We start from the raw sequence: 14065 nt of genomic DNA on the forward strand, positions 1-14065 counted from the left end.
AAAAACACAACCCCTTGTAGCCGCCTTAAGCTACGACTAAGAGCGAAAGCAGGGATAGGGGGATTTACAGTAAACCCCACGACATTGGACAACTGGTGCTATGAAAAAAAAATATAAAAGATATTACAAACATATTATTTATTCATAGCAAATTGCCTCTCGAACGAAAACATATTAACAATGGATATATTAATCATTTATAATAATCATGCGCTGCTCGTGCGCTCCCGCGGGAATCCACAACGAATAAATACAATCAATCAATCATACACTTTAAAACAATGTGAAAATAAAGAGGGCGTGGTGGCGAAGCTTAAGAAGTAGGAAACAAGTAATATGGGCCGCTAGGATGAAAGCAAAACAGAAGGCAAAATTAAGAAAAGAATTATAATGCGGCTTGAAAATAAGTGTCCAATGCCATCGTGGCATGCCCATATATAACCGCAGATATATTACACAAGATACAGGAGTAGGTATATATAGTAGGTCCTACGACAGGGGCTGGGGGCTGGGGAGGCGGGGAGCCACGGCCACCATCTTGGATTACGTCACTTCCGGCGGCCATCTTGGATTACGTCACTTCCGGCGGCCATATTGGAATATGTCACTTCCTGCGTCCATCTTGGATTTGACCTTGACCTTTTACCCCAGCGGCCATTTTGTTTTTATCCGCCATTTTGTTTTCTAGATTATTCCGCCATCTTAAATTTCGTCCGCCATCTTGAAAATCTTTATATATAATACTATTTAAATGAAATTTTTTTAAAATTTTTAAAAAGATTAAATAATCAAAATTTTAAAATAAAATTTAAAAATATATTATTTAACAACATTTTTATTAAAATCTTGCGCGGGTTAACATCCCACTCCTCTACATTACAAATACACCATCTAGCCCCACCACTCCTCTGTTACAATGAAATAGTCATCGAACACCCCACTCACCCCTGTTAAAATTTTTCGTTAAACCACATTCTTTAAAATAAATTTATTATCAAAATTAAAAACATATACCACCGTTGTCTGCTGAAGGCAGCCATCTTATTTAGTGAATACCGCCATATTTATTTCATCTGATGGATGCCATCATCGGATGTAGGTTTCTAAAGTATGTGAGTGTATGAAAGGTCGAGTTTCAATTCTCTACCAACCTTATTATAAACCTTATAGACAAAAATCCACAAAATCCACAGTCATTTTGTTGTTCTAACCATCATTTTTTTCGTAAAGTCTTATCATTTAAAGGTTTTGACTAAAATATATGTTATCAATACTATCGTTGTGGATGCGTTAGTTAAAGTAATGATAATTTCAAAAAAAAAAAAAAAAAAAACATTTATCACTCCATCTTAGCGGACCAGAAATTTTTCTGAGTCCTAACTCACAAGTAATATTTTGTTCTCATGTTTGCATACATGTGTTTAAAAGCTGCATGCATCGAAAACCCCACTCATACCTGGTACAATTTTTCGTTACACCTCATACTTTAAAATAATTTCTTATTAAAATAAAAAAAATATATACCATTGTTGTCTGCCGGAGGCAGCCATCTTATTTAGTGGAGACCACCATCTTGATTTAATCTGATGGATGTCATCATCAGGTGTAGGTTTTTAAAGTACGCCAGTGTATGTAAGGTCGAGTTCCTATCCCGTACCAGCATTATTATGACCCTTATAGACAAAAATCCACAAAAATCCACAAAATCCGCAAAAATCCACAAAATCCACAGTCATTTTGTTGTTGTAACCACCATTTTTTCTTAAAGTCTTATCATTTATAGGTTTTGACTAAAATATGTTATCAATACTATCATTGTGGATGCGATAGTTAAAGTAATGATAATTTAAAAAAAAAGAACATTTTTTATTCCATCTTATCGGACGAGATATTAGAGTCCTTACTCACAAGTAATATTTTCTTCTCATGTTGCGTACTCGTGTTTTAAAATCTGCATGGAAGCAGATATTTTAATGTCTGCGTACATGTTTTCATAACGGACATATACATCAAAAAATGGAAACTATAAACAACAATGTCTCAGCATTGCGGATGCGATGGGTATAGTAATAATACTTAATAACTTTTTCTTCCATCAAATCCAATTAATTACTACTAAATAGTTGTCACAGGAACCAGAAATTTTTCAGAATCCTAACCCACAAGTAGATAAGTATCTCTTCTAAGTAGAAATATGTTTGCGTACAGGTGTTTACAAGAGCTGCACGGAAGCAGATATTTTAAATGTTTGGGTATATATCCACCCCCCCAACCACCCCTTAAAATTTTTAATGAAAAAAAAAAACACACGTAGCTTTAACCGTTCACGGGAATATTATGCTACAAACAAAAATACCGATTCACATTTGTACAGTATTAGATGATCCCCTATCTTCACGAGAGAGACCACATCCGACACATAACCTTTTACATTTCAACTTAATGTCTTATCGCTATAGTGTATATGATGCAGTTAACACTCACCTCAGCCGTTACATACTGTCGCTACGAGCAAAGCCATTACCAGTCATGTCATCTGGTGTAGCTTCTGCTTCAAAACCTTCGAAAACTCCAGCCATGTCACACATCATGCGAAGACAGCTTGTGGTCTCAACCCGAGCCATAAAATGTATTCGTGTGGCAACTATGCTAAAGTGTTCGCCAGGGCTGGTAAGTTTAAAGCACATACCAAAGAATGCTAGGGTCCTGATCCACTAACTAAGAAGCAGAGAATGGCCGTGCTTAAGCCTGTAGTCATACCTAAGCCAAGCACCAGCCGAACATAGATGGTTACAGAGGCGGGTTTTGGCCAACATCCACGACTTCATCATTGCAGAAGTGGGAATCTGGGGTAACTTGAAGACTTGTGTGGTAGAAAATAATACCAGTTCTGTCAAGGACACATGCACATACTTGGACTCTATCAAGGTTAAACTAATAAGCCAACTTCTAGAGGAAATTGAAGAGGATGGTTCACTCAAGTATTACATCGTGCTTGAGTTCAATTGTGAAAATCCAATGGGTACGTGTGAAGACAAGAGGGCCTTCAAAACCACGAATGTTCCACTCTTTGCAGTTCGTGAAGTGGAGGATCTCATTACTGAATGCATCTTTAAGATATGTAAAGAGGAAGAATACTAATTATGAAAGGGGTCCGGATGGTCTTTGTCTGGTGTTAAGCGACTACAACTACACATTAACAAGCTTGATCCACTTCGAGCTAGCTCCTACATCGAATTACCTACCTGCATCAAAGAAAAGTATGCTGTGGTCAATCTGTAAATACTTAGATGAGCACATACGTTTAAAGTGTGTAATTCTGGTCAAGTTAGATGCGGGTGAGCATTTGAGCATGGTAGTCAGTGCTACAATGACTTGGAGGGAAGGTTCAACTTCACTAACAACGAGTTTCCCAATACACTTTGTCAGATCCCTCTGTTCGAGAATCAGAATTCTCGTGCCTGCATAAACATCTATAGCATCGACGAAAACCAGATGATTGTAACATCATGTGTCGCTCTAGAAGAGAAAATATCACTTCAAACTTATGTTCTTGGTCTTGAAATATACGGTTTTTGTGAATATTGTTTTGAAATATGCTGATTTGTGTTTGAAATACGAGTATTAGTGTTTTAAAGGTGTGTTCTGAGTTAATAAATTAATTTAATGTAATGTGCTTCCAGTTTTTCTTGAGTCATATATCTTTTATTGAGTTTTATTTTTTGTATTGGTCTTGGAATATATTGAGATATATACGTTTCCATTATGAATACCTGACACCAAATAAGAAATTTCTGCATTTTAATCAGGTGACACTTGAATAAAAAAAATATCCATTACTCATTCGTTAAATAGGTTCAGTACAGCCGAGAAACACTCGTTTGTAAGATGATTCTCTTCCCCCTTGAGGTCTGGCCAAGCCCTCTATCTGTAAAACAAGGCTGGTTAATGTTAATAATGGTGTGTCTATAAAAGCAAGGAAGTGAAATGGCAGCAAAATACTAGATGACTATAATGATCACGAGAAATGAGAAGATGATGATTTCAATAGTACTATACCAGGTCTTGTTAATTATTTGGAACTAAAAGTTATCGAATAAAGTAGCATTTTCATGTGGAATTAAAAAATTTTTACACCAAGTTCTAGTCGCCTCCATGAAATTGAGAGCACTTTAGAACAGCCTAAAGCTGAAAATGTCGAAGACTGCGATGATTCACCTGAAGCTTACAAGAACTAAGTCTACGATTAAGAACTTGAAGCTCACAAGATCGAATACTGTGATAAAGTGTTGAGAACAAAATTATGAAAACGACTTATTAAACTAAATTATTCAGATTAGGCTTATGATGGTCAGTGGGGCTATTACAATTTTAATGACTTTGAGGCTGGTATTAAAAAAGCAGCTTCAGAGGTCTTCAAAGTATTAGTAATGAAAATTTACGTAAAATGTTAGAAGCTGAAGAGATTTATTACACCACATGGAAATATTCTAACATATTGTTAGATAGGTTAAGACTTCTACTTGCCTCGCAAAAATGAAGAAAATTTACCCAATATCAAACAAATATGGTCTATACTTTGTGAAATAAGAAATGCATGCTACATACCATAACAACTTGTTTTGCCTGCATGTGTATAAAAGTGAAAAAAATTATACTTTGGATAAAAACGTTTGTTTTATTTATTGTAATCTAATTTCTAGCTAAGGTTGGGTTCTCGTAGTACAACTTCTAACGTAAAGATGTAAAATTCGTGATAAATGACTAACAAAATGGAGAGTCATAATAACGTCTTTCCGGCAATTTTGGCGGGTACGTGCTACATTGTAACTAAAATCATTTGGAGCCAAATGTGGTTGGAGGCATTGTAGTCGGCTCGAGCTGGATCTTATAGTTTCCTTTAGTATTTTAACTAATGTATCCTAGATATCGTATCCTACTGATTTGAATGTTTTATCCAAATGTGAGCCTGTTTCATTGAATGTATGTTTTCAAGTCTGTAGCCAGGGCTGAATATGTAATGGTTCAAAACCCACTTGGTCTTGTAGTAAGCATAAAATACATATTTCATATATGTTTCTGCTCTACAGTAAGCTTTAAATTTGCTGAGTTGGTATTTTTATACCAAGATTTTTTTCTATGTTTTTTTTATGTATCCTTGTAGCCTCGTGGTCTTGTAGCCTGGTAGTATTGTAGACTCGTAGCCGATTGGAACCTTGTAGCTTGTAGCTTTGTAGCCAAGAAGTCTTGTAGCCTTGTTCGGAACAAATAATTAAACTATGTTCACAGAGATAAAAGGATGGGTGGATGAGTGATTTATTCCTGCTCTAAAGGAAGTCGTGTGAAGGGAGTTCGCAGCAAAAGGGACTTATATGTGGATTTATATGTTACAGATAATACAGAAAAACTGTCATGGTGCCTGTTAATGTAAAATATAACTCACTCCTGGAAACTGTTTATTTTGATGCAAATAAACTAGACGTAATAAAACTTAGAGCTAAAATTGAATATTTTGTGTGTATTTATAAATGGTCGACATAAATATTCCGTGTTGTTAAAATACGTAATTACCGTCCGAGATGTTACTACTTGGAAGATTTACGAAGTTCGGCGATATGTAACGGATTCTATGGGGAAGAAATTCAGCCTACCAAGTACCCAAGCGATTATTAAGTACAAAAATTAATATATTAGAAAGATGATCCCTTGTTTGTGAAGTGGCTAGGATTCGATAAATGTGAAAATCAGTTGGATTGGATAAAATCGACTGATGCCATACAAATTTTAGGTTTTGAAATTTTGTAAATTTTTAGATTAATAAATGCAAGTCTAAAATAAATAAAAATGTATTTATTCATGTGCTGTTTGAAACTTTTTACTAGTTACCAGGGGTCGGGATGTTCGTCGAAGGTGCTTAAATAGTATTAGGAGTCCGGGGACATGTGGCGACAGGTCTAAATGACGCAGCTATTTGGGGTGTGGATGGTTCAGGGGGAGGGGGGAGGGGGTAGGTCTGCTGACGTCAAAGGCCGTGCGTCAGTGACATGTGTGCTTGGCACGCACGAACAGGACTGTAATAGAAAGGGTAGAGGGGTGGGGATAGTTGAACAATTGCACTCTTAGGATGTATCATTCGTAGTTATCAACAGAGCTAGTAAGATGTGTCGTGCCAGCTATGAGAAGATTGCTGAGGATAAGTTCTATGCGTGCTGGCAGGAGCCTAGTGGCCAGGAAGAAGCTCTTGTAATGGATGAAGACGAAGAGTCCAGGGAAGACATCGCAGATGTACCTGTGAACACCTCCACTATGACTGTGGAGGATATTGTTGGAGTGGGGGGGGGGGATATTAGGCACTTATTCCTCAATTATCGACTTTGGATCTGTGTGATGCTTGTATAGTTGTGTGAACAGAGTAATTGATGGCTAGTATGGAAAGTACTGCGGAGCGGGGTATTGTGAAAGGGGTCGGTAACACCTTCTGAATGGTATTGTGTAAACAAGGGGGAGAAGATGGCGTGAAGAAGTGTGAGTTTTTTTATTAAATAGTGTTAAATATTTTTTTGATATTTTATTTACTTCGACTTCTTGCCACGACTTAAAAAAATACTATTTTCATTTGATATGAAGTGCATCTCGTAGTGGCAATAGGTAATGGCTTTGCTCGTAGCGACAGTGTGTAATGGCTGAGGTGAGTGTTGTAACTGCATCATATACACTATAGCGATCAGACATTAAGTTGAAATGTAAAATGTTATGTGTCAGATGTGGTCTCTCTCGTGAAGATAGGGGATCATCTAATACTGTACAAATGTGAATCGGTATTTTTGTTTGTAGCATAATATACCCGTGAACGATTAAAGTTACGTGTGTTTTTTCTTTCATTAAAAATTTTAATTGGTGGTTGGGGGGGTGGATATATACCCAAACATTTAAAATATCTGTTTCCGTGCAGCTCTTGTAAACACGTGTACGCAAACATGTTTCTACTTAGAAGAGATACTTATCTACTTGTGGGTTAGGATTCTGAAAAATTTCTGGTTCCTGTGACGACTATTAAGTAGTAATTAATTGGATTTGATGGAAGGAAAAGTTATTAAGTATTATTACTATAACCATCGCATCCGCAATGCTGAGACAATGTTGTATATAATTTCCTATTTTTGATGTGTATGTCCGTTGTGAAAACATGTATACAGACATTAAAATATCTCCTTCCATGCAGCTTTTAAAACACGAGTACGCAAATACGAGAAGAAAATATTACTTGTGAGTTAGGACTCTAATATCTGGTCCGCTAAGATGGAATAACATTTTTTTTTTTTTAAATTATCATTACTTTAACCAACGCATCCACAACGATAGTATTGATAACATATTTTAGTCAAAACCTATAAATGATAAGACTTTAAGAAAAAATGGTGGTTACAACAACAAAATGACTGTGGATTTTGTGGATTTTTGCGGATTTTGTGGATTTTTGTGGATTTTTGTCTATAAGGATCATAATAATGCTGGTACGGGATAGGAACTCGACCTTACATACACTGGCGTACTTTATTAACCTACACCTGATGACGACATCCATCAGATGAAATCAAGATGGTGGTCTCCACTAAATAAGATGGCTGCCTCCGGCAGACAACAATGATATATATATATTTTTTATTTTTATAAGAAATTATTTTAAAGTATGAGGTGTAACGAAAAATTGTACCAGGTATGAGTGTGGTGTTCGATACATGCAGATTTTAAACACATGTACGCAATCATGAGAAGAGAATATTACTTGTGAGTTAGGACTCAGAAAAATTTCTGGTCCGCTAAGATGGAGTGATAAATGTTTTTTTTTTTTGAAACTCATATTACTTCAACTAACGCATCCACAACGATAGTATTGATAACATATATTTTAGTCAAAACCTATAAATGATAAGACTTTAAGAAAAAATTATGGTTACAACAACTAAATGACTGTGGATTTTGTGTATTTTTGTCTATAAGGTTCATTATAAGGTTGGTTGAGAATTGAAACTCGACCCTACATACACTAACATACTTTAGAAACCTACTTCCGATGACGGCATCCATCAGATGAAATCTAGATGGTGGTCTTCACTAAATAAGATGGCTGCCTCCAGCAGACAACGATGGTATATTTTATTTAATTTTTATTATAAATTTATTTTAATGAATGTGGTTTAACAAAAAATTGTAACAGGGGTGAGTGGGGTGTTCGATGATGATGTCATTGTAACAGAGTAGTGGGGGGCTAGATGGTGTATTTGTAATGTAGAGGAGTGGGATGTTTACCGGCGCCAGATTTTAATAAAAATTTTGTTAAATAATATATTTTTAAATTTTATTTTAAAATTTTGATTATTTAATTTTTTTAAATATTGAAAAAAAATTTAATTTAAATCGTATTATATATAAAGATTTTCAAGATGGCGGATGAAACTCAAAATGGCGGTTAAAAACTAAATGGCCGCCGAGGTCAAGGTCAAATCCAAGATGGCCGCATGAAGTGACGTAATCAAAGATGGCCGCCGTAAGTGACGTAATCCAAGATGGCCACCGGAAGTGACATAATCCAAGATGGTGGCCATGGCTCCCCGGCTCCCCAGCCCCTGTCCCAGCTCCTACTATTATACCTACTTACAGGTTGTACTCAGCGTGAGCAAAAGAAACTATATTCAAACAATGACCTGAAGGGTCCAACATTGATAGCAATTACGAAACATTACATGTCATGGCAAAAATACAAAGGTGAAGGTGCGGCCACGACGCGCAGTCAAGAATAATACATCATACTAAATACAGACGCTAAGTTTCACAGCCGAGTACATACCAGAACGCAGCGCCACACCCACAGTGACAGCCTTCGAGTCAGACGACCGAGAGTCTGCGACGAATAAGCTAGGAGCCGAGTATATTGTCACGTCTGACTTTCAGGGGGGGGGGGGGGGGGGTTTATATTCTTCAAAATGTATCTCAGATAAATTATAAACTCAAAACATTAACTAGCCATAGAGCTTTTCACTGAGGATTGATCTTAGTAGGTGTATTCTTATACAAGAATAGAAAATCAGGATACTGAGAAAAATAAGATAAACCTAAAAACAATAGAACACATAACATTTATTAAGAAAATAAATAATTAGCGTTGAGAAATGATGGGGCATCTTCCACGTCCTCTACAATCATTAAAATAAATACGCAGAAAGAAATAACTTACTAACTACTTAACACTCAGATTATGATTCCATTAAGTATTAGAACTAACACATTAACATTATTTATTCTTATAATTTCTCCCAGGCCACCCAGTGATACCAAACGTCATTAGTTCTTCCACAACTTCATTATAAAAATTATCAAGAACATTTACTACCTCGAAAAGGACTTAAAAAAATTATTTAGTTTAAGTTTATAACATCATCATAAACATTAAAAGACAAGAATCGCGATACAAACAAATTACTGAGTTTATACTTGAAAATAAAAAGGAATCTATAGTGCTCAACTCCTTACACGTTAATAACACAAAGTTTTTATTAAAACAAATTATTTAAGAGAGCAACTAATACACCAAACGAGAATTTTAAAGTTAACTACGAAGAAACATGAAGTTGCGGAAGGCTAAGAGTCCGGCATCACTCAGACGCCATTTCGATTGCACTCACCTAACCATTACCACGTCGCTGCACGGCCGGGCAGCATAACAGCCTTCCACAGGATTACAGCCCCGCGAAAACATTTTACATATCTTTTAAGCCATTTGCTTGGCCGCAAAACCCATACGGGGAAAACATCCTGACGGGAAGTTTTCCTGTGTTTTCCAAACACGTAAAGTTATTACAACAAGCCGGCCGCGCTCTCGGCCACGCCGAGATGTCCACGTAGTCAGAAAACCAGCCACCAGGTTGCGACACTCGCCCTGCGCACCGCGCGTGCGCACAACCTCGTTCCCAGCTGGCCTCAAAAGAAACGGTAAACAAGTCTGCGCCGCGTTTCTATGGAACTGCAGCAAACAACATGTCAGCTGGCCTGGCTGAAACGCGGTCACGCCTGCATTCCCAGACAAAAACGTGCAAGACTCGCACTCTTCCAGCCCCGCGGAGACCCAAATCAAACAAAGGTGTTTTTTTTTTCCTAACCTAAGTTAAAACTATGTGTGCAAGGGAGGGGTCTAGGTAGGGAAGACTCTAAGTGTGTCTCAGGGCAAGCCCTATATGCTCTAAACATGCGGGTTTTTAACCATGCAGAGAAGGTCACATGCATCATGTGCTAGGAGGGGATTGGCCAGCCATGGCAGACGTTTTCGCCATGACTAACTCCCCTCACTCGTAATTCTAGACTAAAACTAGATAAGTTGGGCCCAGGTAAAACATCCATAGACAGAGGGAAAACCCTGGGCACATACATGCGGGATGCAAAGGTCATGCATTATTACAAGCAGGTGGATTACAGGAATAGAAGGATGGTCCTGGAAGAAGAGTGGGGCGTGGTAGAAGTTCTACTATGCAAGGGGTGGGGCACTTGGACTTTTAGTCCGCATTGGTTTGGTCAGGTCTGGTCTTTTGGGGGCGGCTTATGCCGTTTCCCGTCGTGCTGCCAGTTAGCACTCATTGTGGCTGTGTAATATGATCGTGTAAGTGGGGCGGTCGCGAACTGTGGCGTCGGGCTAGACTCCAGAGTGGTGACAGAGCTTCAGGTCGACCTGTCGCCAGTAAAAGGCTGTCGGTCAGTTAGAGAAATTGCCACCATCTGTCATTGAAAACAAAGGTGTTACACCATCTTAGCGTGAGGGAAACCAAGTCCCGAACTAGAGAAAAGAATTTAAAATTGTATTTCCAACAAATAAAATAATTAAATAAATTAATGATAATTTTGAGCCACGTGACAATATATAGGCCCGGGAAACTACTCTTCAGAGAGCGCTGGTGAGGCGGCGGGGAAGGGAGGAAGAGAGGGGGTAGGAAGGGGAAGTAGTAGAGGAAGGGGAAAAGAGGATTGGGGAGGGGAAAGGAGGGGAAGGAATGCTGAACCGTGCCGGCAGTACGGAGCAACTGCTTCACCCTAACTACGTAACTTAGTACTATTATAAGATATAATCATGTAACTTAGAACAGGTATAATATAAAAGAAAATCTTTTATGTGTTTCTAAATTAAATTTAAGTCATCACTGCACCCGCATTTGGCGACTGCATAAGCTTTCCAGTAGCCTTAACACAGCACCCGATTCAATTTTTTCCAACTCCCTATAAGCCACTATAATCGTGGGTATTCTTGCTACCGAACTTTTCACCAGTTTGCGGTAGTGTGTGTTATAATGTTAAAAAATAATTTTTAAAATGTTTTACTTAGCATTTATTAAAACCAACAAATAATATTTTACTTAAACATTTTAAAAGCATTAAAAGTCAATATATCCAGAAAAAATTGAAGTTTGTCTAAAGACATAGATATAGACCTTTAAAGGAGAAAAGACACCAACATTTATTATGTTCTATAAACAATTTTTTTTATTGTTAGGACAAGTTAAAATACCACCTGGTTCACAGAGAAGCTTTACCTACCTTCAGTTGGGGCAGCAGCTACAGCCAATCTATAAGGTTGATGCTCGCTGTTGCTCGCTAGGGAGAGGCTGATGTCGACCATTTGGCCAGACCAGCAGACCAGCTTCAGCACGTCTCGGGGACCAGCCTCTGCCGCAGCTCGGAACAGCTCTGCAAACACACAACAAGCAATAAGACACCATGTCTTACATATATCACATGTCCGCGTAAGATATGCGGTTATTAACTATAAGGCCACACCAGCTAACCAGCTGTATTCTCTCTCAATACATGATTTTTTAGTCTTTACCACTGAATGTCAATCAACCATCTATATATAGAAATATAAGGTTTTAACGCAGCGAAAGGAGCCAGGATCTGACACCCATCTTTGATTACCTTGACATTTAACCCGATCACCATCAAAATGACCTTGCAATTTTACCTCGCCACCATCTCAGTTCTCAAATCATCCCCTAGAGTACTCTAGTTTCACAGTTGGCTTGATGTCTGCAAGAGGCAGACATCTTGGTTCACACATCGGATGTTAGAATTTACTGTATAGCTATTTAATATAAGGCCTGAGTTAATTATGGATTGTACAATATTTATTTTATGTAGTGAGGAAAGAATTGGAAAATAGTCAGTAGATTTTTAAAGGGGCTCCTGGGACAGATTCCAGGTTGAGGATTTAGGATGCGGTCAATGACCGACCACCTTGACACCACAGTGACCATCTTGAGCTTTGACCTTGACATTTGATCTTGATCTTGGCCTTTTAATTTAATCAACATCTTTAATTACGACTTCTTGTTATCGAGTGCCCAATCTCCGAATGTTTCAATTTTTGTTATGATCGCCATCCTGAATTCTAATAACATATCTGCCATCTTGGATCTGATGTCACTACCACTTTTTTAGATTATGAGGTCACTGCGGCCATCTTTTTTCGTCTGCTGGAGGCCACCATCTTGGGTTCCATCATCTTTGCTTTTGGTTTTTGTTCCTAGTGAACACCAACATCGCACTATCTCATGCGCATTAAGTCGATGTTCCATTAACTACCAAAGCTGTTATGATCATTATAGACACAATAAATTGTTTTCTATACCAAATGCATTTGAAGTGCTGTATTTCGAATTATCACATCTCTAACCACTGGGTAGGAAATCATACGCCTTTGACGGCACGGTCATCGAGACCTTCAACAGACCGAGAATTAAATAAGTTATTATAAAAATAACCCAAATTTTAGCCTTATTTTTTAAATTTGAAAAAATAATAGCATTACCAGCTAGAGAGTGTTGCCACCATCTTTTATTTTTAAATACTTGCTACCAGGAGCGCTAGTTAACACACATCACCTGCTAGGGAGTGCTCCCACCATCTTGTTTTCAGTAATCGATACCAGGAGCACTATTGCAAGATACTACAAACGCCATCTGCGACAGGGCGCTGTCGCCATATTAATTTAATTTTTTCCTGTTAGATTGCAGGAATCATTTATTACCAGGGCGTGTTACACATCAGTGATAACAACGTTAACCTAAGCTCTGTTATCATTTTGTCACACTTCACTCTCTCTCTCTCTCTCTCTCTTGATGACTTGTGTAACTGGTGGATCTTTTAGTTTCAAAAGGCAAAATAATTATTTTGTCTACATATAAGTACCTCTATGTTTATTTAAATTTTGATTACTTCCACATTAAAAAAAATATTTCATAAATTGATTGACAAATGCATTAAGATTATGCAATCATATTTACATGGATTTAAAATTACATTATCTAAAGAATGGGCCGGCCCTAATTAGAAAACACACACAAAAACACAATCCCAGCACCTTTATAGCAATTAAAGTCCCGAAAGAAAAAAATTCTGTTGTTCCGATCTTTTCAAAGTAGTGATTCAATGTTATTCCAACGATATAAGAAAACTGAAGGACTGGAGGTTTGATGTTTGCTGGCCGAAGATGCTGCTAAAGAGGCGTCAGGGGGCCTTAGTCGTCTTGATTGCTGGAGGAAGGATTCGAAGGTGGAGTGGTCAAGTCCGCATCCGGGCCCTGGAACCTCAACCGGCCCTTGGAACCTCATCCTGCCCTTGGACCCTGTCATACAGGGAGATGGCTTCCAGCGTCAGCCAGAGTGCAGAGCTCACGAACCCGCGGTTGTCGCGGACGTTTCCATGATTAAAAAAATATAAATAATATAAAATATAATCAAAGAAGCATGACTACTTATACGAGGTATGCAGTCTCAATAATTACTCATTATTAAAGTTGTAGGGATCACATCTCTTGCCTAACTGATTACATCTTTAAACGACGACCGTCGTGAAGTCTTGAGGTGAGGCTCGTAGTGTGGTCAGTCTGCTGTGGCTACGCGAAGTCTGTTTGGGGTGGCAGCGACTCGTAATTAAAAGACGAAGTCCATCAAAAGAAAGGGGGAAGGCTTGGACTTCTAAACCGAAATGTTCCGAAGATTTCCGAGGTGCTTCTCGAGAAATA

General features: G+C 38.0%; 1 protein-coding gene across 1 annotated transcript in view; it reads right to left on the reverse strand.

Moving 5' to 3' along the window:
* Positions 1 to 14065, reverse strand: part of LOC134531584 (uncharacterized) — a 916155-nt gene that overhangs the window by 650791 nt on the left and 251299 nt on the right. Inside the window, exon 3 of the mRNA XM_063367300.1 lies at positions 11581 to 11730. Within this exon, the coding sequence (XP_063223370.1) occupies positions 11581 to 11730 (150 nt within the window). The remainder of the gene's footprint in view (positions 1 to 11580; positions 11731 to 14065) is intronic.

Source organism: Bacillus rossius, chromosome 5 (genome assembly GCF_032445375.1).
Source record: "Bacillus rossius redtenbacheri isolate Brsri chromosome 5, Brsri_v3, whole genome shotgun sequence".
Classification (NCBI taxonomy): Eukaryota; Metazoa; Arthropoda; class Insecta; order Phasmatodea; family Bacillidae; genus Bacillus; species Bacillus rossius.